Here is a 26,447-nt window from a genome sequence, read left to right on the forward strand (position 1 = left end):
ATCATGATAAAACTAATTAAAAAATCATTTGAAGGGCCAACTGTCTGACTTATTAGTGAGTGGAGTATGTGACTCTTGTTCTCGGGGTTGTAGGTTCAAGCCCCATGTTGGGTATACAGATTACTTAACAAGAAAATCTTTAGAAAATTATTTGAGATAGTAAGTTTGTATAAATGTATAAATAAGGTCATATTTGTGTATATGTGTTATTCTGCCTATATACAATAGAGAGAGAGAGAGAAACTTCTTTAATAATTAAAAAGACATAGCCGTAGACTGGAAGATATTTAGAGTACACCTATCCATACAACAAAGGACAGTCTAATATAAAAATGTCAAAGAGGTGTAGTTAACAGTTGCCGATGACTATCAGCAGCTTTTGTTTATTATAACATTCGTTATGTAAAACACTCTGGCATTTTCATTCCTCAAGGTAAGATCATTAAAAACAGAACTTTAAGCAATCACCCATGTAATAGGGACAGTTTTTTCAGATGTTGTTGTTGGTTCTGTAGTTGATACATACTGTTTTCCTATTTGATGTTCATTGTTTTACTTACTGATATTCAGTTGATACTCAGTTTTTTCCATAGTCGTTGATGATGTTAAGGTGTCATTTTACAGGAAAGGTTAATATCATTTATTTGGACATCTTTCCAAAAGTTTTATAAAAACTGAAATGTAAGAAATAAAACAGTAAATCAATACAAATATAAAATGACCTTCAAAAACCTCTGAAGCTTATTTTTTGAAAAACATTTGTTACATTGTACTGCTGGGATATAGATATGATGATTTTTCTAAAGTGGCCATGACAGTTTATCCAGAAAGATAAGAGACTGCAAATAGAAAGGAAATCCTTTGAACAGATTTATAAATTGCTTTCAGCTGACCCTGCTGTTATTTTTAATACATTTCTGTATCCATTAATGCAAACTTAAGTTTTCTTCTATTAACCGGTACAGTTAATTTAAGAAAAATATCAAATATGTTCTTTTTTATTTTCTTGTGTATTAATTCATTTCATAAACATTGATTGAGATTCTGGTCCATGCAAATACTGTGATAAATTCTGTAGAGACATGGAAGTTATACCTGCCTAAGGGAGATGAAATGGCAAATCATAATGTAATAGAAAATGTGATATAATATGTAGTGAAATTTTCTTATGAAATTTTAAAGATTAACCAGCAAAACAGTGTATCACCATGTTTTGAGAATTTTAGGTAAAGCATTACCAAAGAGCCCATGTGAACAGATTGGTAGGATTGGTGGGAATTCCCTACATTGACAAAGGGCAAAGGGACTTTCCATTATTTCAGATGCACAGTCATGAAGAAATTTCATGTTAGGGCACAGCATCTGTTAAACATGGCTAGGTGTGTGGTCCAGAGAGGTTAACTTTAGAACAATAGAAAAGGTCTATTCATGAAAGTCCTTTTATGGAAACATAAGACATTTATATTCTCAATCTTTATTCAACTTTAAATCATTAAATGAATAACATATGAACAAGATACATTATAAGTGGGTATTGCAGATTGGTACATATCTTGGTTAATGAATAAGTGTTCAGTGGAGGAATAGAAACCATTGTAGGCATTAAGCATAAAGGGATTCATTTCAGGGATGTAGCAGTTTATAAAACTTTGAGAAGGGTTCTAGAACTGTTGTGTTAAAAAATAACTGCCCTACACCTGCCTCTTAGCACAGACAATACTGTGGCTGGTCCCCACTGCTGCCATAAGTACCTCTTGCCATTCAGGTTTCCTTGAATATCCTTGTCAGCAGAAACAGCAACAGAAATATGGTCTATGCCTCACTTCTACCTGCAAATCTCAAGTTTGTAGAAACTTAGTCTCATCTGTAACTCTAGCCATGGAAGAGTCTGGGAAATAGAAATTTTAGCTTTCTAGCATCTGTGGTACAGGAAGGCATATAGGAGAATGTGGAAGAGGCTGCTGAGTGCTAGTTGACCAAATCCCCACTGTAACTCTACACCGTTTTCCCAGATACATGTACCACCAAGTGTCACTAAATATTGTTTAGGAAGCATTATGGTAGAAGATAGGAAGCTGTTACAGTCTTCTAAGTAAGATAATGATATGATTTCTCTTGTCTTTGAAAAGGTAACTCTCGAGGCAGCTAGAAATTGATTCGACATGGGGCGCCTGGGTGGCGCAGTCGGTTAAGCGTCCGACTTCAGCCAGGTCACGATCTCGCGGTCCGTGAGTTCGAGCCCCGCGTCGGGCTCTGGGCTGATGGCTCAGAGCCTGGAGCCTGTTTCCAATTCTGTGTCTCCCTCTCTCTCTGCCCCTCCCCCGTTCATGCTCTGTCTCTCTCTGTCCCCAAAATAAATAAACGTTGAAAAAAAAAATTTTTTTAAAAAAAGAAATTGATTTGACAGTCAGTAATAATGGTTTAAATTAGGCCTAAGTCATGAGGATAGAGAGGGAGCAACTCAGGAATATTTGATTATTAACGTAATAAATTCTCACATTTTATGTAGTTAATTTGTTTATTTAATGAATTAAGTACTTATTTAGTAAAAGATTTGCTGAGAATATAGAAGTGATGACGTATTTCCTGTCATGTTGAGCTGATTTTATGGTGATATAGGCATGTAGATGAGCTTATTGGTTCATATGTCTTTATGGCTTAAATACAAATTTGTGTTTATACACTTATTTATAGATGATTAATTTTAACATTACTTAGACTGTGTTCTTCTGTTAAGATTGGTAATAGTTAAATCTTCCAGATTTGGTGCTTGTTGACTATATAACACTTGACAGACTGCTGCTAAAGCTAAATAGTGAATAGGATGTATGTATTACTTCCTGCCACTTAATATGTTACACGTTGTTTAAGTCCCTTAAGTATATACAGAAATTACTGTGTTCCTAGTAACACTTTGTATAGAATAAGTGTATCTGTGTTTAAGTGCTGTGTAGGGAATTAGAATACAACTCTACTTAGTGACGTTCTGAGGGAGTTCAACTTGAACATTGGTATGTCTCGAATACATTTGTTTCAGTCACGCTTTTTTTTTTTGGCTCCATATTATTTATTTTAAGGTACATTTTCAGGCTTAATTTAATATACCACTCTTCATAATATCTGACCTTACTGTTTACTGAGTTTTAATGTTTTTCACATGAGTCTCAACTATGTCATTTTAGTTATCTTCACTATAACATTATGCTTTAATATGTCAGCACATAAAGTTTACTTGCTCTCCTGGTATCAGTAAAAACTGAAGTCACTGTCATCTATTATGATCTATATCACCTTAAAATAAATATCTTTATAATAAGGGGCGCCTGGGTGGCTCAATCAGTTAAATGCCCAACTCTTGATTTCAGCTCAGGTCACGATCTCATCATAGGTTTGTGAAGTAGAGTGTTGCATCAGCCTCTGTGCCAACAGCACAGACACCGCTTGGGATTCTCTCTCTCCCTCTCTTTGCCTGTCCCCCATGTGCTCATGTGCATGTTCTCTCCATCCTTCAAAATAAAGAAATGAACATTGAAAAAAAATCTTGGGACGCCTGGGTGGTTCATTCTGTTAAGCGTCCAACTTCGGCTCAGGTCATGATCTCACCATTTGTGAGTTCAAGTCCTGCCTGCATTGGGCTCTCTGCTGTCAGTACAGAGCCTGCTTCAGATCCTCTGTCTCCCAGTCTCTCTCTGCCCTTCCCCTGCTCATACTCTCCCTCTCTCTCTTTCAAAAGTAAAATAAACACTTGGGGCTCCTGGAAGGCTCAGTTGATTCAGCATCCAACTTTGGCTCAGGTCATAATCAACATCTTGTAGGTTCGAGCCCCGCATCTGGTTCTGTGCTGACAGCTCAGAGCCTGGAGCCTGCTTCAGATTCTGTGTCTCCCTTTCTGTCTGCCCCTCCCCCGTTCACGTTCTGTCTCTCTCTGTCTTTCAAAACAGAATAAAAGTTAAACATTTAAAAAAATTTTTTAAAAATCTTTATAATAAAAGCGTATGAACAACAATAGTTAGGAATTTAATTTCAGTCAAAGGTAATGTTTGAGCTTCATGATAAATGCACTGTTGGCATTCTTAAAATTTTCCTGGGGTCTTTTTAATTTAATTCTAGAAATAGAATTTGTTTTCCTCTATGTTTTTATAGCTTTTCAAGTAAAAAGATTTTATTTGAGTGGATTGTACTAAATAACAGGTCACTTATCTATTGCTGCATATCAAAACATCGCAAAACTTGAGAAGCTAAAATAACAGCCATTTTGTTTGCTCATAATTTTGTGGGTCAGCACTTGGGTCAAGCTTAGCAGAAGCAGTCTTTCCCTGTAGTCACTTATGCAACCACAGTTATCTGGCTGCTCTACTGGGTTGGGTGATCTAGCTTGCCTTACATGTCTGGTGGTTGGTGCTGGCTGTGGGCTGGGCCAGATTCTCCCAACAGGTTACACTGGGCTTCATCATACGGCACCTGGGTTCTAAAAGCACAAGAAACAGGTCAAGGCCGAATGTGCAAGTGCTTTTTCAAATTCCTGCTTGTGGCACAGCTGCCCGTGTCTCAGTGGCCAATGGAAGTCACAAGATCCTAGAGTCAGTGTTGGGACAGACCATACAAAGGGCGGGATACAGGGGGAGAGAGAAGATCTCTTGAGGGACATTACTATAGTAATGTAGTGATACTTAGTTCATTGATGAAACTTTCCTGTTTTCAGTGTTTCTTTGTGTCTGTTGATCTGGACTCTTTAAATTTGAAATCTGTTTGTCTGAAAGCTATTCAGTGCCATTTGTTTCATGACTACTTTACTGAAAAATAGTAGATTTCTATCATGGACCACTTTCTTAGAAAGATTAACAACAAATCTTTCTCTTCTCTCTCTATATGTATATACACACATACACACATGTACATATATACACACACATAATATGTATATATAGTTTTAAGTGCTCCAGTTGGCCTTTCCCTAAATCAGTGGCATGGTATTTTGTTTGGTTGCATGGAATTTTAGTTTTCTCACTGTTCCTATTCCCACATATTCAGAGCCGTTAAAATTTGCTAATTAAGAAACTGTCAGTTTAATTGTGATAAAAACGACTTGACTTTCTTCCTTCTCAAATGAGTCAAATAACGAGGGTAGTTATGGTACAGAGTAATTTTTAAATTTGGTACATTGTACAAATACACTCCCATTATTTCTATATAAGACTCATTCTAGGGACCATATTAAAGCCTTGGTGCCAGATCATTAAGTGAACATTTTAATTAAGTCCCTTCTTAAAATGTTAAGTAGTAGTTTTCACTTCTGAAAACAAAGATGCTTAAAATTTTTCAGCAGTGTCAGTTGGTTTTATAATTGAGAAAAAACTTATGATGGTAGCTAATACTGAAAAGGTGAATCTAGGGAAAAGTTCTAGATTTTTTGCTGAACATTGAAGAATTTATTCCTTTTTTAAAAAATTTTTTTAACAATTATTTTTGAGAGAGAGAGACAGAGCATAAGCAGGGGAGGGGCAGAGAGAGAGAGAGAGAGAGAGAGAGAGAGAGAGAGCGCGAGAGAGCGAATCCAAAGCAGGCTCCAGGCTCTGAGCTGTCAGCACAGAGCCCAATGTGGAGCTGGAACCCATGAACTGTGAGATCATGATCTGAGCCGAAGTCGTATGCTTAACCAACTGAGCCACCCAGGTGGCTTATTTATTCTTTTTTATTTACTCTTAATTATTTATTCTTATTCTTTAAATTTATACTTACTTCTTTAAATACTTAAGAAACAGTATGCTGTTGCACTGGGAACAGAAAATATTGTATGAATACATCACAAATCTCTGGCCTTAAGATAAGTTTAAATTTCTTAAGCATATTATTTAAACAATTTTGTTAGTATTAAAATCAAAGATGGGTCATGTCATTGTATTAGCAATGTCATTAGTTACTGCTTTTCTAGAGTGAAGAATAAAGGAGAATTGCATAATAGTGGAAAAGACAGGAAGTTAGATATTTCTGATTTTTTTTTTTGTGAGCCAATCATTATTTTGGCTTAGTTATTTTGAAATTGTTGAATTTTCAAAACATTTAGCTCTATTCATGTTTTAGTTTATAACACATTTCAAATGAAGTGGTTGTTTTTATGATGTTTATTGCATCGTTCATTTTATATTTGGCTTGCTGTTGGTACTTTTACGTAGCTTAAGTAGTTAAAATTTGCCTATAACTTCTAGTTGGTAGACTATCACGTGATAATTAGCTAACATTTATTGAACACTTCTCTGCTTCAGGCCCCATTTTAAGCATATACCATGCTTTGTCTTATTGGAGACTCAGGGGAACACTGTCCGGTAGATGTCCTTTACTGCTTAGAAACTGAGGTTCTGAGAGATTAAGTGGTTTACCAGAAGTCTCATGCTTGATAAGTAACAGAGCTGGAAATTAAATACAAGCAGTCTAATTCCAGAGCTTGTGCCTATGTATTATCAGAATCACAATCTATATGCATAATCGCTAAATCCATAAATCTCTGAAAACACAAAATTTTAAAACCGTTTTATTTAGGGTATAATAAACATATAATATGCTCCACATAAAGTGTACAGTTTGATAAATTGACACATACATATGCGGATGAAACTGTCACCATAATCAAGATAACAAACATACACGTCACCCCAAAATATTTCCTTGTCCTCATCCCTCCCCTCTTCTATTTCTAGCCTCCGCTCCTGCAATCTGCAGGTAACCACTAATCTGCTTTCCATTACAATAGTTTAGTTTGCCTTTCGTATTGCATATAAGTTGTATATAAATGGAATCGTACAATATGTCTTTTTATCTGGTTTCTTTCCCTCATGATAAGGATTTTGATATTCATCAATGCTGTTGCATGTATGAGTAGTTTATTCCTTTTTACTACTGAATAGTATTCTGTTATGAATATATACCACTTACCTGTTGATGGACGTTTGGATTGTTTCCAGTTTTTGGCTGTTACAAAGCTGTTTTGTAACATGTGTACACGTTTTGTATAGATTATGTTTTCCTTTCTCTTGGGTAAATACCTAAATACAGTAGGTATATGTTTAACTTTTTAAGAAACTGCCAGTGACTATAGTTAATAATACTTTTTATATATTTGAAGCTTGCTTGGAGAGTAGGAGATCTTAAAAGTTCTAAACTAAGAAAAATATTTCTAACTATATGTGTGGTGATGAATATTTCAGCTAGACTTGCTGTGATCATCTTGCAATATACACACATATCGACTCATTGTATATATTTGAAACTAATATAATATTACATGTGAATTATATCTCAGTTAAAAAAACTGCCAAAAATCATACCTTAAAAATATTTAATGCGTTTGTGAGATACTGCCATTTTAGGTGATCTACAAAATTTGCATTATATATTTTTTTGAAATCCAGAAAATTCAGAATTCTGAAACCTATATGGCCCTGGAGTTTTCAGAAAGGTACTGTGGACTGCTTAGTATTTTGTGAAGTCATATGGGACTATAAAACGTTTTTTTGATGCAACAGACATTTTTGTGCTTTGTTTAATATAGAAAATCCCTTAGAAATATGACATGTTATTATATAAAACCCTCAACAAGAAATACAGATGATGAACCTTAAATAATTATTTAAATGAACATTCCCTCTAGGAGGTAGGCCATGAGTTGCATGTACATTTATTTGATAAGTATTTTCATCTTGAAAATTTTCTGTAATGAAATTGTGTTCATGGGAATAACAATGTTGTGTATGCTATATCTTGCTTAAAACCCAGTACCAGTATTGATGGTCTAGTACTAATTATTACTGTATGTTATTTGAAGTGCTGTTCTATTGAAAATTTGAATATATTTTGAGAGGCACAATAAATAGGTAGTCTAAAAAAATGAGCATTATATGATTTCATAACATACTAATTTTTGGAGGCTAAAAATAAGTGCTACAAAAAGGACAAGATAGTTTCCATTCTTTATCTTGAAGTCAAATGATCTAAGAATAGAAAGTGTTTGAAATTACTGGAATGATAATAAACCTTAATACGTGCATGTAAATTATAATTTGTTAATGAAGTCCTGTCATATCATTATGACATAGGAGAAGAGCATTGTCTAAGTGTGAGTATAGAGGATCTCTGCACTCCCTGAGGCTTACAAGTTACTGAAGAAGGTAGACCTTAACTGTCTTAACAAGGCAAGCCTGATAGAGATAAAAATTATTGGGCTATCAATTTGAATAAAGGTGTGTTTGAACTGAATCTTGAATAGAAGAAAAATATGAACGGGAAGAGCCTTTTGCCTGGAAGGAATGGTAAACACAGGTACTGAGATAGATGAGTGTGTTTAATAACTCCTGAGGAATGTAATAATACCTAGGGTCATGTGGGTATTAATGGTTTGTGGTTTAATGATTAAATATGTGATGCGCCTAAAGTAACACAGTGGATGACATGGCCAGATTTGAAACACATGGTAAGTTTAAAACCCATCTTCTTTCTGTCAAGCCATCATGTCTATTTACTATAAGGCCTTCTGTTTGACATATAAGTTGAATTTGTATGTCGAATATTAATCACAGGGACACCTGAGTGGCTCAGTCAGTTAAGCATCTGACTCTTGATTTCAGCTCAGGTCGTGATCTCAGATCGAGTCCTGTGTCAGGCTGTCCACTGACAACACAGAGCCTGCTTGGGATTCTATCTTTTCCTCTCTGCCCCTCCCCCACTCATGTTCTCTAAATAAATAAATAAACTTAAAAAAATAAATTAAAAAAAATGTTAACCACAATGAGTAGATAAATCTGGTTTCATATCATTTTTGCCTTTCCTAAATTAGACATCACGATTAACCCTCTAATACAATTAACAAAAGTTACAGACGTTTTTCTAATTTCCTTTTTGGTTATATTTTCTCTTGCAGGGTTACATTTTGCCATCTGCCTTTCCAGAGTAAGTGGCTCTATGTGGGCACTGAACGAGGTAATATACATATTGTCAATGTGGAGTCCTTCACACTCTCAGGCTACGTCATTATGTGGAATAAAGCCATTGAACTGTGAGTTTGAGCAAATATTCCATATCTGAAAGTATCAGGACCATGTATGATATCTTTATATAATAGCTAATGAGTAAATCCGTGTGGAATTAAATATGTCAGACATTCTTGATATTAAACACAGATTTATTAGCCTTTTCTAAATATTTACTATTAACAGTTTGTACATTTAAATGTTCTGTATATAGATAGATAGATATGTGATCATATGTATATATAAACCTGTGTATGTATGTACCAATTGTAGCACAAGTTTAATGAAACAATTATTAGGTGGAAAACACTCCCAATTTTTTTTTTCTGTACTTTTATCTTCTGTTTATTTTTCTTTCAGATGTTAGTCATACCCCACTAAGTTGATTTCATGACCCACTAATGGGTTGCCACCAGTGTTTAGAAAACATTGATCTAAACCAGTACTTGATATGTTTAAATAACTGACAAATACAATGTAAATGTTTACAATATAATATTGCAGAATTTGACAATTTGTTAATTTTGATATAATGATGATTGTTTTCATTTAACAATAGCAACAAAAACAGGGTTCAGCTGTAAGGCCTTAAGGATCTTTAGCACTAACTTTGCACTTTGTTTTAGAATCTTATATTTATATCTTTTTTAATTTTTTTTAACGTTTATTTATTTTTGAGACAGAGAGAGACAGAGCATGAACGGGGGAGGGCCAGAGAGAGAGGGAGGCACAGAATCTGATACAGGCTCCAGGCTCTGAGCTGTCAGCACACAGCCTGACGCGGGGCTCGAACTCAGACCGTGAGATCATGACCTGAGCCGAAGTTGGATGCTCAACCACTGAGCCACCCAGGCGCCCCAACTCTTATCTTTATATCTTATCTCAGGTTTTTTTCTCATATTGTTTAGACATAAAAATAAAAATGTATGGACATTGACAAAATTCATTTTCGATGTTTCTTTTTTTTAAAAAAATTTTTTAACGTTTATTTTTGAGAGACAGAGAGACAGAGCATGAGTGGGGGAGGGACAGAGAGAGAGGGAGACACAGAATCCGAAGTAGGCTCCAGGCTCTGAGCTGTCAGCACAGAGCCCGGCGCGGGGCTCAAACTCACAAACCGTGAGATCATGATCCGAAGTCGGATGCTTAACCTACTGAGCCACCCAGGTGCCCCATCTTTTGTTTGTTTTTAAACAAATAGTTCTGTATTATTGCATTCCACAGAATTTGACATAAGGATAAGTTTGTGGCATCACTCTTAAGCAATGTCTTGGTCAACTATTATAATGTACTAAGCCTGGTTTTTCTTCCTGTGGCAGTAATGTTATCATATCTCAGTGCCTTGGTCCAAGGTGTGGGTTTTTGTGGTTGTTCTCTGAGTTGATCACAACACCCACTAGGTTGGCCTGGTGCAGATAGATGTCTGTATGGTTTCACAAAGGTCTCATGAAGTGGGCTGGTGTCTCAACCCTTGGAATTTATGAATAGGGAGGTGCTCATTCCTACTTATGGGCATAAATTCAGCTCCATTCTTATCTATATGACTTCTTTTTGTCTGAGCATGTCCAGTGGCATTAGTTTTGTTGTTGTGTTAAAAACCATAATAGAATTTTTCCTATTTTTTTGTGGGTGAACTATGGAACTATGGATGCCCCAGTTGGAGGCTAGAGTTGAGTAAAATAAGATAGCAGTATTTTAGATGATGCTTACTTAAAAATATTAATTCTGAGAATTCTACCATGAGAATAGAGTTTTTTTGTGTGCTAAAATACTAAATTGAATATTCCTATACAGAAAGTGTACTTGTAAATTTTGTGGATTTGTATCAATGTCACTATTTTTCCTCTGATTGCTATGTTTTCTTTTAGTTTTTATTTAAATTCCGGTTACTTAACACACAGTGTAATATTAGTTTCATCTACACAGTATAGTGATTGGGCACTTCCAGTGCTCATCACAAGTGGCCCTTTAGTCCCCATCACCTATTTAACTCATCCCCCACCCAAATTTTCCTCTGATTCCTATTTTGATCCATATTAAGAACTATACATTTCTTACCGATTACTTACTGAATTGTTCTCACCCTTTATAAATACATCTTTATTGTCCATTCATTGGTTTCATTATAATGAATATATAGTTGTATTGAAATTTTTAATTGAGAAAAAAAAGTCTTGCTAACTTTTCTTTTTTAGGTCATCTAAATCTCACCCAGGACCGGTTGTCCATATAAGTGATAACCCAATGGATGAAGGAAAGGTAGAATTTTTTCCTAAAAAATGACTTATTACTTAAATGCATGGATCTTGGTATTTTTTAAAAAAAATATATAAACTGTTCTAGTGCCACATGTATTTATCTTGCAAAGTTGACATTTCTAACAAATGTTGTCCATCATAGACAGTTACTGGTTTATTTAAATATTATGAAGAACAAGAATTAGAATCATTTATAATTTTAAAGAACACAAAAAAACCCTAAGACAAATAAAATGTAATAAGTACAATTCAAAGTTATTTATTTTTGGCATATTAAGATTTTGTGGAAATCTGGCAAAAAAACTGTTTTCTTTTGCTTTCGAATTATTTTTAACACTTTATACAAATTTTGTAGCATTTATCACATAATGCCTTATGTTAGAGGTGTCTCTGTACTCCTCACTCTTCAATTTTTCTTCATAGATAGCTTAGATTAATAATGTAGAGATTTTTTAAAATATTACTTCACTTTTTATACTCAAAACCAGTTTCATATAGTCAGTATCTAGCTATTGTTTAGATTTGTTAATACATTTAAAAATAAAAATTCCTTTTCCATGAATCTCTTACTTAAATAATTTTATGATAATATCCTACATAAATGCCAGGAAGTTTATCACTATCAAAAGTCAGTGAAATGAAACTTCTAGATTTTGTGAAGGTTTTTCCTTTCCTCAACTAATGGGAGTGGTCTAGCCTGTGTGTTGTATAATAATATTCTTTTATTTGCTACTGGGAAAACAAAGGCATAGCTCTACTGTTTGGAGTTAGCTTGTAATCATACAAATGTATGCTTTGAGAGAAACTTCACAGGAAGCAAGTTACAGTAACCTATATCTACACTTTATTTTCTTTGATACAAGGTACTTGTTTAGAAGCCTTTAGGTGGGAGGCATGGCAAGAGAATTGAAAACTTCCCTCCCTTCTTTCTGGATTCAGTCACTAAGTCATTTCAATCATTTCTTTGCAGTGTCTGTTTTTTATTCAGCCTCATTACGGCCACTGTAGTTCAAGCGTTCCATCCCATTCATGAGTCGTTTCCAGATCAGTCTTCCTAGAATGCTGTTTTAATGTTATTGCTCTCCTTGTTGAAAAGCTTTCAGTGGTTCTGCAGTATCTAACAAGATACAGTAGCTCCTAGGTTCCACTGTCTTTCATAACACCTTCGCCTGAATGCTCTGCTGAAGCAGATAGTTATTGTTCCCCAGATGTGAGCTGTTCTTTGCTGCCTACCTGCCTCCTGTATGGGAGTCCCTTTGTATGCAATGCTTTTCCACTGAATGCTGTCTGCTGAATTCATACCCACATTTTGAGGCTTAGATTAAATATATATCTTTCATGATATCTTTGCTGTTAATCCTGACTAAAAATGCTTTCTCTCACTTTCAAATCCATTAGCACCTTAGTTGTGCAAGTTTTACAGTACTTGTCACATATTGCCATGTATTAGAAATATGGCCATATCTCACGTCCCCTGCACTCGAGAGACCCCTTTAGCATAGAGAGATTTACAAAGGTTTATGTTTCCCATAGCACCTGACATAGAAATAGTAATTCCTCAGTATATACTTAATTTATTGTATAAATAAATTATGTATAGCTGCTTGTATCATCCTCACTTTTTGAAACCTGGCATTATGTTATTCTCCTTAGTTTCCAGAGTTAATCTCATCTAAACGTTGTTGAAATATTAAGGTACTAGACTGGTTTATATTGTCTAACCTTTGATTTCTGATAGAAAAGCCCACTTTGTATCAGTGACTCTTCTGCTGTTTCCAAAGATCTTTGTAACATTGTGTCACTAAAGAAAGGCCACGGGGCAGATTCCTTCAAAGCTAACCTTATAGGAGATGCCACCACAGTAAGCAAAGGCCTTGGCTAGGGAAGGTTAGGCATTAGTGTAAACTTACTTAGGATAGTAACAGTAATGACTGCCACTTACTGAATTCTGCTTTATTTTGGGCACCGTGCTTTCTACTTTATATGCACTATTTTATTCGATCCTCTTAACAATTTGTAAGTTAGTTGTCTTCCCGAATTTACAGATGCTGAGGCAGACACTTGGTGTGATTATGTGTTCCAGAGGTACAAAGCTAGATAGCGATAGAGCTGGAATTTTGAATACTGATCGTTCTGATCCCATCCCCAGAGTTACTGATGTTGCAGAGAGTCCCATTCATATTGAGTGTACCCACTAATTTTTTTAGGAGAGAAGAAAATAAAAGGAAACTGCTCAACAGTATGTAAATTAACATCTCTGAGAAAAGATTCTAGGGGGAATTAATATTGAAAGAATTTTCTGTGTTTAAATACCATATCTTTTAAGTTAGCTCTTCTATTTTTATAATATTTAGGAGATTATGGGGATTAAAGTCTAACCTGTTGACACAGATTTCTAACATTCTTAGGATGTTAGAGCAGGCTAGAGATGTTAAAACTTACTATAACCCTCTTATGTTATTAACATCTGGATGGATAAAATTACTTCCTTAATGTTAAATGGCTACTAAGTAACAAATCTAAAACGAGAGCTTAAGTGACCTATGTCTTGAGCAATCCCGTGCTGTTAACACTGTATATCAACTCTTAAGTTTTATCCTTTTCCATCTCTTATTCCTGAAGTTTCTCTATTACTTCCCCCTCAGAAAATGCCATATTACATGTCTTAAGGTATTTAGAGGGACTAGGAGAAGGTAAAGGAAACAAATACCAGTTTTTCCAGAAGGAGTATGTATCTCACATTGTCTAGAAAAGAACAGTTTGTATTAGCAAAATTAACTATACTTCCTGACAAGGTGGGGGAAAGTTTGTTAGCTTCAGTGATTGTCCTTCCAGATACCCCTGAAGTCTGAAACCCACAAAATTGCTATTTCATTAAAATTATTGGGACCGCCCCAGACTTTGTTCATATCCCCAGATTACATTACAACTATTAGCTACCTACTAGTCATTTATGTGTTTATTAAACAAATATTTATTGTCTTCTGTGTACTAGGCAATATAATAGATATTAGAGACATATAGATGAAAATGCACGTGTTGGCATAGGAGAAGGAAGATCTTAGTCTATCTAGAGAAATGGGGGGTTGTCTTACCCAAGGGAGCATCACTAAATTGAGACTTAAAAATGAAGATCACTCAGAGAATAAAAGAGAAGGAGGTTTCAAGCAAAGGGAATACTGAGATTTGAAAAAGTCAAGTTCGGGGGTTGTGGGCAGAAGAGGTTTGATAGACAGTGGACAGTCTGTAAAGCAAGAACATGCATTCCATTCTGGAATTTATTTATTCCCTCCCAAAATATATTAAGTACCTACAACATATCAGTCAGGCTCAGTGTCTTACGGTGGTGGTGAACAAGATAAGACCAGTCCTTGCCTAAATAGACTAGTATTATAGTCAGTAAGAAAATTCAGCTAAGGAAAAGGCCACTATTGTGTAGCGATCCTTCAGATTAAAAAATGTAATGTACAGAGTGCTGTTGGAGGACATAGGAATGGGATTGACTTACATTTGGTAGGTCAAGGAACGCTTCCCAGAGGAAGTAATAGCTAAAACAACATCTAGATGTTAGTAGGATTGGTCAGGCAAAGAGGGAGACATTGAAATGTGGCCCAGGTGGGAAGGCGGCAAAGGTAAGAGAGCATGAACGGAGAGATGTGCTGGAGTGTATTGGGTAAGAGGGATGTGACAAGGGACGAAGCTGGAGAGGTAAGCAGCAGTCACACCATAGTAAATCTTATAGGTCGTATTACTCAGTTTGGACTTTATCCTAAAAGCAATGGTAAGACAATAAAAAAGTTTAAATAAAAGCATGCATTTCCATAATCAGGTTTGTGTTTTAGAACTGTTAAAACACTAGCTACAATAGGGAATGAGTTTAAAAAGGAGCAAAACTGGGGTCGGGAGACTGGGAGACCAGAAAAAAGAACTTTGTGTCTTGAACCAGGAGAGAGGTATTGGAGGTGGGGGAAAGTGGAGAGATAATAGAACGTAATTTTAAAATCACCGGATGATTTTCCCTGATGAGGGAGACTAGAGTTAGGGATGATCCTCCAGGTGTTTGTTAGAGCAACTTAATGCACATTAAGACAGGAAATAGAGAGAGACACACAGTGTAGGGGGAAAATAACAAATTCACTTTTGGGCACGTTTACTTTGAGGCTCTTACGGAGTTAGTAAAGGGAGCCGTGACCACTGGAATTATGAGTCTGCATCTCATGAGAAGGATCTAGGCTGGATATAACTTGGAACTTATCAATAGGTAGATGAGTAAGTGAGATTATCTAAAATGTGTTGAATTAGGAGAGTTTGTAAACTCTAAAGCACCTACAAATGTTAATTTTTAGTTAGTAATTTATTATGTTATATTAATTAATGAAAATGTACACAGACTTCAAAATGGTACTGTTTTCTTTCTCAATAACTAGTTATATATGTTGAGTCACTAATCATCAAACATACATGTATGTAATATATATTAATATATATATATAATATATAATATATAATATATAATATATAATATATAATATACTGCAGTGCAGTATCCTCATCATTCATATGATTAGCAATGAAGATGTTTAATTATAATTTTATACTTAAAACGTGAATGATAATATTTATCTTTATTGTCACCAAATAAATGTTTCACATAATTAATACCATTCCTAGGTCATGTGGCATTTTCTTTTATTACAGCTTTTGATTGGCTTCGAATCTGGAACAGTGGTGTTATGGGACCTCAAATCAAAGAAAGCTGACTATAGATACACGTATGATGAGGTAATAACATTAGTTTTGCTACTCAAACGTTATTTTTGTCATTTTTCTAGTTCAGAACAGCTTCTCTAAGAACTTAATTGGTGATTTTAGTTGAGGCAACCTTTGTAATTGTAACACTTTTTAAATATATAAAACAGATAATCACATAGCTTAAAACATTTAAAAAACAAAAAAATCTCTTCTCCACCCCTGTCTTTTGGCCTTCTAATCCCTTTACCCCTGGGACTAGTATCAGCCGTTTATCTCGTTGGTTCTCCTAGAAGTATTCTGTCATTTACCAGCAAATTAATAAATGTATCCTATTTTTTTTTTTATTGTATACAAGTCATAGTAAACTGTAGACAAGTATAGTTTCACTTGTTTTAAGATCCAAAGAAGGGCGCCTGGGTGGCTCAGTCAGTTAAGCGTCTGACTTCGGCTCAGGTCACGATGTCACTGTCCGTGAGTTCGAGTCCCGCGTCAGGCTCTGTGCTGACCACTCAGAGCCTGGAGCTTGTTTCAGATTCTGTGTCTCCCTCTCTCTCTGACCCTCCCCCGTTCATGCTCTGTCTCTCTCTGTCTCAAAAATAAATGTTAAAAAAAAAAAATTTAAAAAAAAAAGATCCAAATAAAGATTGATTGTGGTTGACCAATGTCTTTTAAGTCTCACAAACTGTAGGCCTCTCCTCACCTTTTGCCTTCCCTCCTTACTGCATTCCTTCTTTTTTTTTTAATTTTTTTTAACGTTTATTTATTTTTGAGACAGAGACAGAGCATGAACAAGGGAGGGGCAGAGAGAGAGGGAGACACAGAATCGGAAACAGGCTCCAGGCTCTGAGCGGTCAGCACAGAGCTGGACGCGGGGCTTGAACTCACGGACTGTGAGATCGTGACCTGAGCCGAAGTCGGACGCTTAACTGACCGAGCCACCCAGGCGCTCCTGCATTCCTTCTTTATGGCCATTTATTTATTAAAGGTAGAGTCTCCCAAAGACTAGATTTTTCTGGCTCCGTTCCTCTTGTGTTTAACTTTTTTTTTTTTTTTTTTTTTGCCCTTAGATTTCCTATAAAATGGATAGTATGCTGAGGCTTTATCGAATTCAGATTCATTTTTCATTTTTAGCAAGACTTCTTCATAAATGATGCTGATGCTTTTCTGTTAGGTGGAGTATTAGTGTCTGTGAGGTGAGCAGGCAGTGTTGTTCAAGGCCTAGATTTATTAATGGATAGAGGTTGCAAAACGGTGTAATTCTGTAATTCCTCCTCTACTTATTAACTCAGACACTTGAGTGTAAAGAGAAACTTCTTCTCATCTACTATTTGGTTAATAGTAGTACAGTTCTTAAGAAAAGCATCAATGATTCTCTCATTTTACTTCGATATTTACTCTAAAGGGGTTGTTCTCTAATAATCTCAATGATGACCAATTTGTTCTTGCTTCTAGTTTCACTATGTACTTAAGGATTTAAACATGTTTGCTCTCCTTTGACGCGTTGAAGTTACTATTCTTACTGATTTTCAGATTGTTCCATTTTTGGTCAGTGAACCTCCTCCTTTTTGGTTCCTGAATTCTTTGGTGATAATAGCCATGGATAGCTTCCCTGCCATTATTATAACAAAGTGTAACTATTAATTTTGCATATTTTTGTTTCAAACTTAGGATTTTTTTCTTATGAAATGTGGCTCAGTCAGTGTGAAATGGTATCCAGTAACTGTAATCTGGGGATTAGTAAGGGTCATGATTTCTAATTCAATGACTAGAGCTAGGAGGTGTATAAGTGGTTTTTCTTGTTTTTAAGATAAAATATGTCATGTCTTCGTATTGATGCTTTCAGTTACTCAAATAGCAGATGACATTGAGAAACTATAGTAATACTTGGAATACTTTATTAATATTTGCATGGTATCTTTGTAAGCAGAACTAAAAGAGAATTTCCTTTGTTTTCATAGCAGCATCCTTTGTGTCTATTTTTTTCATAGTTTTTTAAGTTTTTACTTATAAGCAGCATGTGGCTCAATCAAGATCTTGTTGAAAGTATAAAAAAAATATTTTTAATAGAAGGTTCCTATAATTTCATTGAAAGTTTTGACCTGTAAATCTGTTTTCTACATTAAAGTCAGAGCAGATTTTAAAAACTAAATTGAATGAGATGATAGTAAACATTGATAGTTTAAAATAGTTCAAGATTAAATTGAATGAGATAATAGTAAACGTTGACCTGTATATGAGTGGAGCTCTTAAGTTTCAGTTATGTGGTTTTGTGCTGCACTCAGCAGTTCTGCCATATTCCAGTAGGGCAGCTTTTAAAGTCAATTGACCATTAAGAACTAGGAGTGTTATCAACTTGAGTTGAGAAGTTATTTAAAGAGGACCTAGGAGAGTGATTTTAATTTTTTTTTTTTTTTTTTTTTTTTTTGCAGGCAGAATAATATTAGAACAAAAATTGAAAGGTTACATACTTTGGTCATATAAAAATATTTCTCAGATAGTTTTTAAGTGGCTCAGAGGTATAAAATAACTTTCTAATCAAAAAAGGGTCTCTCCAGATTTTAAAAATCACCTCATTACTGTGAGAGATGGGTAACATGTTGGAGCTCGGTCTGAGGTTGTTTTTTTTAGTTGATCTTAGTTCCAAATCTGTGTTTCTGTCTTAGAGTTTTAGTTGATTTAAAAAATCTGTTCTACGGGCGCCTGGGTGGCTCAGTCGGTTAAGCGGCCGACTTCGGCTCAGGTCACGATCTCGCGGTCCGTGAGTTCGAGCCCCGCATCAGGCTCTGTGCTGACAGCTCAGAGCCTGGAGCCTGTTTCAGATTCTGTGTCTCCCTCTCTCTCTGACCCTCCCCCATTCATGCTCTGTCTCTCTCTGTCTCAAAAATAAATAAAAAACGTTAAAAAATTTAAAAAAAAAAAGAATCTGTTTTTAAAAAAAAAATCTGTTCTAATCTAATGCAACCAGTTTTTTTCTGATGGGATATTGATTGTAACTACTTGATAATTTAAGTTTAGCTATAGTTTATTCTGAGAAACTATAAGAATACATTGTTTTCATGAATGTGTCGCTAATACATACATCACTATTATATCATCCTCATGCTGGCTTAAGGAATAAAAAGAATTAAAACAGTGTCAATACCGTATTAGATTTCATTTGCATTATAAGAGGGCTAATGGGAATGTAAAGGTTGTAACATGTTGACTTTAGCTTGGAAAATAGGAAAAGGTTAAAGTTGAAAATTATAATATTGATTGTGTATAGCTTGGTGTTGAGATTTTGTTTCTAAAAATGGAATTCTTCACCCCTCTTCTATAGGCTATTCACTCTGTTGCTTGGCATCATGAGGGAAAACAGTTTATTTGCAGTCATTCAGACGGCACCTTGACTATATGGAATGTGAGGTCCCCAGCTAAACCTGTACAGACAATCACTCCACATGGTAAGAATGTATCCCTTTGAACGCTACAAAAATTGTGTACATTAAACTGTTTTGAATTTGGATTTTTTGTTTTGTTTTTGAGGATAAGGGTGAGGGTTTTTTTAAGGAAATTAAAAATATATACGCATATGGAAATAAAATGTAACAACCAGCTAATAAACTCTCTAAGTGTATTTACAGTTGATACTTAAAATTTGAACTTTGAGAAAATGAATGGCACATTGTCTTCTGAATATTGTTTGTCCAGTAGTCCAAAAAGTGAATAATTTTGTGAAAGATATAGGACTTACTTTAAGCCTTTCTCATCTTAAAGTTATCACTTGCAAGTTGCATGCAGCTTGTGTGTGTGCAGCTTGTGTGTGTGTTGTGTGTGTGTGTGTGTACTGAAACACTTTGAACTCTACATAAGGTAATTTTATGCATTGAAGAATTATGTCAAAGGTTCCGAAGGTCACCCCAAGTTTGATGATTTACTAGTGAGCCTCCCAGGACTCAGCAAAGGGATGAAGAGTAAAATCAACAAAGGGAAAAGGTACATGAGGTAAAGTCTGGAGGAAGCTTCCAATAGCCCTCTCCCAGTGAAGTGACACAGGACATGTTTACTTGCTCTAGCAATGAGTTGTTACCAGATATGTGAAATGTTGTCTAACATGGAACCTCATATGAGCCCAGGGGTTCGGAGTTTTTATTGGAGTCTCTCCACCAACACTTTCTGCTTTAGCGCATACCAAAATTTCAGATGCCCAGAAAGAAAGCAGGGATTCGTCATAAATTGTTTTGTTCATACAGACAGCTTAGGCACACTGTGTCACCCTTATCAGAATCGGAATTGTGGAAACCATCTCAAAAGCCAGTTACCAGATGCCAACCAAGAGCTAACCCTGCAAGCCAACCTTTCTAGGGATAGCAGTCTCAAGCTTGCTGTGTTAATTCTTTTCTGCGCAAGCTCTACTGACAGAACCTCTTAGGAAGGTTTTATTAGGGTGTTTATGAAGAGATTATGAAGGCCTTCTTTGAGTTTTGAATGAAGCTTAGGAATTTGTATTTCTTTATTAATCTGCATTCTCCAACCACCCTAAGAGATTCTTAACCAGTGAATTTAGGGAGATTAAAGGAATTGTTCTTTTTTGGTAGAATATTGAAGAATATCCTGTAGTATTGCTAATATTTTATTGTTTGCTTCAAAATGATCAGTTCCTACTTTAAAAAAATATTAATCTAAATTATTGCAACATAGAAATTAAAGAAACAGTAAAATTAACGGTTTATCTACCTGTGTCAGGATGGGTTTTTAGAGTTGTTTTCTAGAAAAAAATAGTAATTCTTAAAGCCACACATTGTGATATACTTTACCATTGCTTTGTGTAGCAGTCTTCCAGGAAAACTATTTTAAATTTGCAACAGGTCTATTTATGTGTGCATCCAGAGGATAGCCCTTAATGATTAAGGTTCCAGTTTTTCTTAACATATTTTCATTTTTTATTAGTGCCTAGTTCTCTAGACTTGGTGATACTCCTAGGAATTCCCTTAAATTTTAGGATCTCCTAAGACCTCTACATCCTAAGAATCCTGAAAACCAAAAAGTAGATGATTAGTTTCAAACCTTTCATTTCAAATCCAGGAGAAAATGAAACTAGTATCAAAGATGATAGAAATATACGACATTGGTTTTGCAGTTTTAAGTTTATCTAAATTTTTATCTTTTTATGTAAGAATGGTACTTTTTTTTCTTTTTAACTGTTTGAGAGTAAGTAGTTGACATACTGCTCAGTCACCCCCAAATATTCCAGTATCTATTTCTTACAAATAAGAACATTCTCCTGTATCACCACCTTTTGCCTTTTATCAAAAGGGTCTATATGCAGATTACATTTAGTTGTCATGTTTCTTCAGTGTCTTTCCAACTGGAACAGTTCTTGAGCCTTTTCTTGATTTTCATAACTGACAAATTTTGAATATTATAGGTTAGTTATTTTATAGAACATGCCTGCATTTAGTTTTGTCTGATGTTTTTTCATGCTTAGATTCAGATTGCACTCTCTCAAAAGGTTTGCTTTCTTTTTGCTGCCTTCCAAGTGGAAGTTGTGTTTGATTTGTCCACATTGATGGTATTTTATACCTTGGTCCCTTGATTAAACTTCTGTTAGAGCTCTCTATTACAGCATTCGTTTTCCCTTTGAAATTGATAACTATTTTAACTTGTATTTGTAATCAGTAAATATTTTGATTTGAAGGCAGTACTTTGAGACTGTATCAACATACTGTTCCTCCTCAAAATTATACCCTCTGTTTTTAGCACCCATTGTTGTTTCTTGGCTGGATTAACTTTACTGTGATAATTGCCAAATGTTGACTTTCTTGTTTAATCTTGATCCCTTTTTATGCCAAAATCTTAGCTCTTTGAGAGCAGATTTTCAGAAGTGGCATAAAGTTTCCATAGAGTTTGTAGTATCTTAGCAAAGTCACTAGCTAAAATTATTTTTAAATGAATAAGACAGAATATTTGTAGTAATATGTTCTTTTCAAAATTAGAATCCAAATAAAGTGTAAATAAGTTTTTTCTGTGGCAGGTGTGAAAAAGTAGGATGGCATTTATTGCATATAATAGCAGTCTAAAAATGTATATGATCAGAAGTACTCTCAATAAAATATGAATTATTTTCAATAGTAATAATGTTTACTGCTTATTGCTAAGGGTAGGTAACCTACCAGAGTTAAGTTTATGTTGATAACTGATTTCAGTGACAAAACTAAATACATTTTTATACATTAAACTAGAAAAATGTGTTTTTCATGCCGTAACAAGGTGTCATATATTCCATATATAACCATACTTGTGGTGTATAATTTGGGTGTACTAAATGTCTGCTTTGATGGATTGAAATTTAGGGTTATTTTCTCATTAGTGTCTTCTGTTGTGGTCTCTTGCTTTTACTTTCTAACAGTTATGGTAAATTACTTTAAATATACTAGACTTAAAATTTTGTCCATTTTGATTTTTTTTATATTTAAACCCATTTAATGGTTGGGTATCTTCTTCTTAAAAAGCATTTGTAAGCATTACCTTGATAGTCAGGAAATGATTGTACTTTAAGACTTCTGCCAGTACTTTTATTACATGATGTTCAAGGTAAGGAATAGCTTGAGATGTCCTTGAAGAATTTGTTCAGAAGACGTAATCAATCTAACATGGGGTTTTAAAGTCAGAAGATTTGTGGTCAAGCCCTGGTTCCCTAGTTTCTAGGTCTGTGGCCTTTGGGAAGTCAGTTAATATTTCTGAACCTCAACATCCTCAATTATAAATGGGGATAATAAATGAATTTAGCCTTCTGACATGGTTGTTGTGGGGATTATTTTTACTTAAATTCAGCAAATATTGGGGCTACAATGTGATAGGCACTGTTCTATATCCTGGATCAAATAAACAAAATATAAGTGAAAGTACCTGAAAACTGTGATGTGCTATACATATGTGATTATAATAATTATAAATCTGGGTCTGGTATTTATTTGATAGGATAGTACCAAAAGATTTTTAGATTAGAGTATTGTTCCCCAAAATATATTTCACAATACAAATTTTTCTTACGTTAATGAATTTTTCGGTGAAAAAGCATGTTATAGTTGAAGATTAGGAAATGCTGAATTAAAATTGAGCATTTTCTTCACTGTAATACTTCATAACCTTTAATGTGTGCTATGAATTTCTAAGAGTATATACGTATATACACGTACACACATATAGGTACATCCCTATATATATTATTTATACGGTTTACAAATGCATTTATTTTATGTGGCTTTACACAAACTTATTTGACTTTAGTATCTTTTATTTGGAGGACATCTTGTGGTTCTCTAGTGTTCTATGAAATACACTTTGGGGAATGATGGGCTTGAACTATAACTGAATCGTAAGATAGTTCTCCAAATGTGTTAGCTATTATGTTCCAGTTACCCTTGGATGATATCTTTCATAGCTAAAGTTGTTTGCCGGACTCTTCTTCTGAGGGGCACAGCAGTTATCTAGATAGTAACGATCAGATGTCCAGTAAAGGAAAATAATTTGAATTCATTCAAGATAATTTTTTGATATAATGTTGGATAACTTTACAATGCATATAAAGATGGTTGATAGTTACATTTTTTCAGAAAGTTTTCATTCGTGTGTCTGAAATACTTAACAGGTGATTTTTGACTAAAACAGTGATAGCTCCCTTTAATCTAGTTTTTATGAATTGCAGAGAACATTTCTTTGGCAATCAGACAACCTGGAATGTAACTCTAGCTTTGCTATGTGTGAAATAACTTTGTGGAGGTAATTACTATTCTCTGGGACTTAGTGTCATCTAAGGTGAACAAGGTGATTTTTAAGGTGTAAAGTTTTGTGAATCTGTGGAAATAAAGCAGTATTTGTTCCATCTACTGACTGCAAAGTCATTTCATCTTGGTGGGCTATAAATGCTGTATTTCATATGGTAAGCCTAAGGGTGAGTTCTGCTTTTCTCTTTTTACCTGTCTGTCTCCTAGGACAGACAAGCTTTCATAATTTAGGAGGGAAGAACTTGATAGTCCTGGAATGGCTCACATATTTACCCTGAAGCAATCATAAGGATTCTATGATTTGCTGGTTCGGGGCACCACAGGATCTCCCCTCTAATCCTGGGTATGTGTGTCAATCAGAGTGAGATTTTTCTGATTGTCACCTTCATCAAAATCAGATGATTCTCAAAGGAGATAGACGTGATAGATGGTTAAAATCAATAGATGTCCATTAAAGGACATGATATTTTAAAATTTATTTCCTAAAGCTTATTAATTGGTACAGTCTAATCTACTTATTAAGAAATAAACCAAGGTTGGGAAACTTTAATTCTGTTAAGTGTCACTGAAGAGAAAATAAAATCTTACATAAGTAAAAGTCAATACAGTATCTTAAAGATATGACATGCAAAAAATTGTATTAGTCTACCGTTAAGATTCACCTGAAGCATAAAACATTCAATAAATAATAAAACCATACTGCAGTTCATTATATAGTTCATTACAAAGTTTTGCTCAGTTTATGAATTTGAAAGGACTTACCAGACTCCACAGAGCATATGCAAATAAAGCTTTTATTTCAAGGCAAAGGATATCATCCTGCAGCAGGAGAAACATAATGCAGGTAAGCATTCTGAGAGACGTCCCATATCCAAGCTCCCACAGGCACTTATATGTACACAAGGATCGTGCTGAGTCTCCCTCCAACCACCATCTGACTTCTGAGGAACTCAATTTACCCTTTCAGTGATCAAGCCAGTCTTGCCAAACCAATTAGGCCCATTGCCAGCCATCAGTAAAACTGTTACACTCGGGATTACCAGGGGAGTTTTGGGGCGTTTTGGAACTTGAACAAGCATATCATAACTCCCATTGCCCTTGGCCAACACTCAAACTACACATTCAGATATCTCCAGTCCAGCTGGGGTGTCTTCACACTCATTAAAGAAAGAACACCCTCCCCATTTCAGACTAGTATTGTTAACGGTGTGATTCTCCAGTTGGAATCATTTTATTTTCTAGAACATCACCGTCCAATAGAAATGTAATGCAAGCTGCATGTGTAGTTTTAAATTTATTAGTATCTATACCAGTAACTGTTGAAAAAGGTCAAATTAGTTTTAATAATGTTTGAGATATTTCACATTCTTTTTTTATACAAACTTGAGATATTTCACATTCTTTTTTTATACTCTTTGAAATATATGTACTTTACAATTATACCACATCTTGGACTAGCCACATTTTAGGTGTTCAGTAGCCGTGTATGAGTGGTGGCTACCACGGTGGACTTTGTGATGGAGACCTAAATGATTTTACAATGAGAAACAAAATCTATATTTTGGAAATACTACTTTGATGGTAGTGCATCAGTTGAGCTGGCGGCAGAAGAGGGAGACCAATTAAGAAGCTTTTATAAACAATAAATAATGAAGATTTCAATTGTGACAACAAATGGGAAGAAACGGACATACGTGAATACAATTCTGGAATTTAATCTACAGGGCTTAGACCAATTCTTTGTGGCTGGGTGGTTTACAGGAATGGGGAGCAGGGCATAGTAAGAGATAAGAAATCAGATGTGACAAGGAGGTTTATATGATTTATTAAGTTGTTTTATAATTAACCAGCTCTTTTCAACAACTTATCAAGGCAGTTCACAGGTATTTGAACAAGTACAAGCTGAATAAGCACAGATTTTTGCTGCTCAGGTGACATAGCAAGTAAGAAGTAAAATGACACCTAGTGGTGAAATCAGGTGATCCTCTAAACATCCTGTATATGTGCTGTATTAAATCTTATGCCTTGTTACTTACTTGATTTAGAAAATGGTTAATCTAGGATTACAGATGAATAATTTTTTCTGTAATGAAGCAATGATTGGTGACATAATTTTTAAAATCTGAGTTGGAAAAAAAAAAAAAAAACAGACTATGCTGATCAAAAGGACTTATTAATGTCCACACAAGATTAATGAAGAAAGGTGACTATAAAAACTGCAACATTTTTGACTTAGGGAGATAATGAAACTACTCTGTAGCATCCTTATAGGGGGTGGGAAAAAAGTTTACTTGTAAAGAAATAAAAATCAGACTGGCTTTAAACTTCATTATAAGTTTAAATGCTGGACTTGGTGGAACAACATGGAAGACTATTGAGCAAGACAAAAGCTAAGAATTTTGTACCTAGCCATGTTTTGTGCATGACATATAAAAGCTCCAACTTGTAAGGATTCAGTAGATACACCACCCAATGTCCTTCTTTAAAACTCATCCTAGCCACTGAAAGAGTGGTGGTGAATATTGAAATAAATTAAATTGAGTTACAGTTCCATAATTGTTTACTTCATGAAGCAAAATGTATGCAAAAGTAACCTTTGAGAAAATAAATATAAAATTTATGTCGCATTCTCAAGTTTTATCAGTCTGACA

At 34.9% G+C, this 26,447-nt stretch overlaps 1 protein-coding gene across 4 annotated transcripts in view; it reads left to right on the plus strand.

Annotated features, from left to right (window-relative positions):
• The window catches only part of STXBP5 (syntaxin binding protein 5), a 168,418-nt gene that overhangs the window by 41,283 nt on the left and 100,688 nt on the right, over window positions 1-26,447 (plus strand). For all 4 annotated transcript variants that reach the window (XM_086708080.1, XM_086708081.1, XM_086708082.1 and 1 more), the window contains exons 5-8: window positions 8,912-9,046; window positions 11,216-11,279; window positions 15,977-16,060; window positions 19,350-19,473. In XM_086708080.1, the coding sequence (XP_086564206.1) occupies window positions 8,912-9,046; window positions 11,216-11,279; window positions 15,977-16,060; window positions 19,350-19,473 (407 nt within the window). The remainder of the gene's footprint in view (window positions 1-8,911; window positions 9,047-11,215; window positions 11,280-15,976; window positions 16,061-19,349; window positions 19,474-26,447) is intronic.

The sequence above is a fragment of the Puma concolor genome, chromosome B2 (genome assembly GCF_028749965.1).
Source record: "Puma concolor isolate L17-30 chromosome B2, mPumCon1.1.hap2, whole genome shotgun sequence".
NCBI lineage: Eukaryota > Metazoa > Chordata > Mammalia > Carnivora > Felidae > Puma > Puma concolor.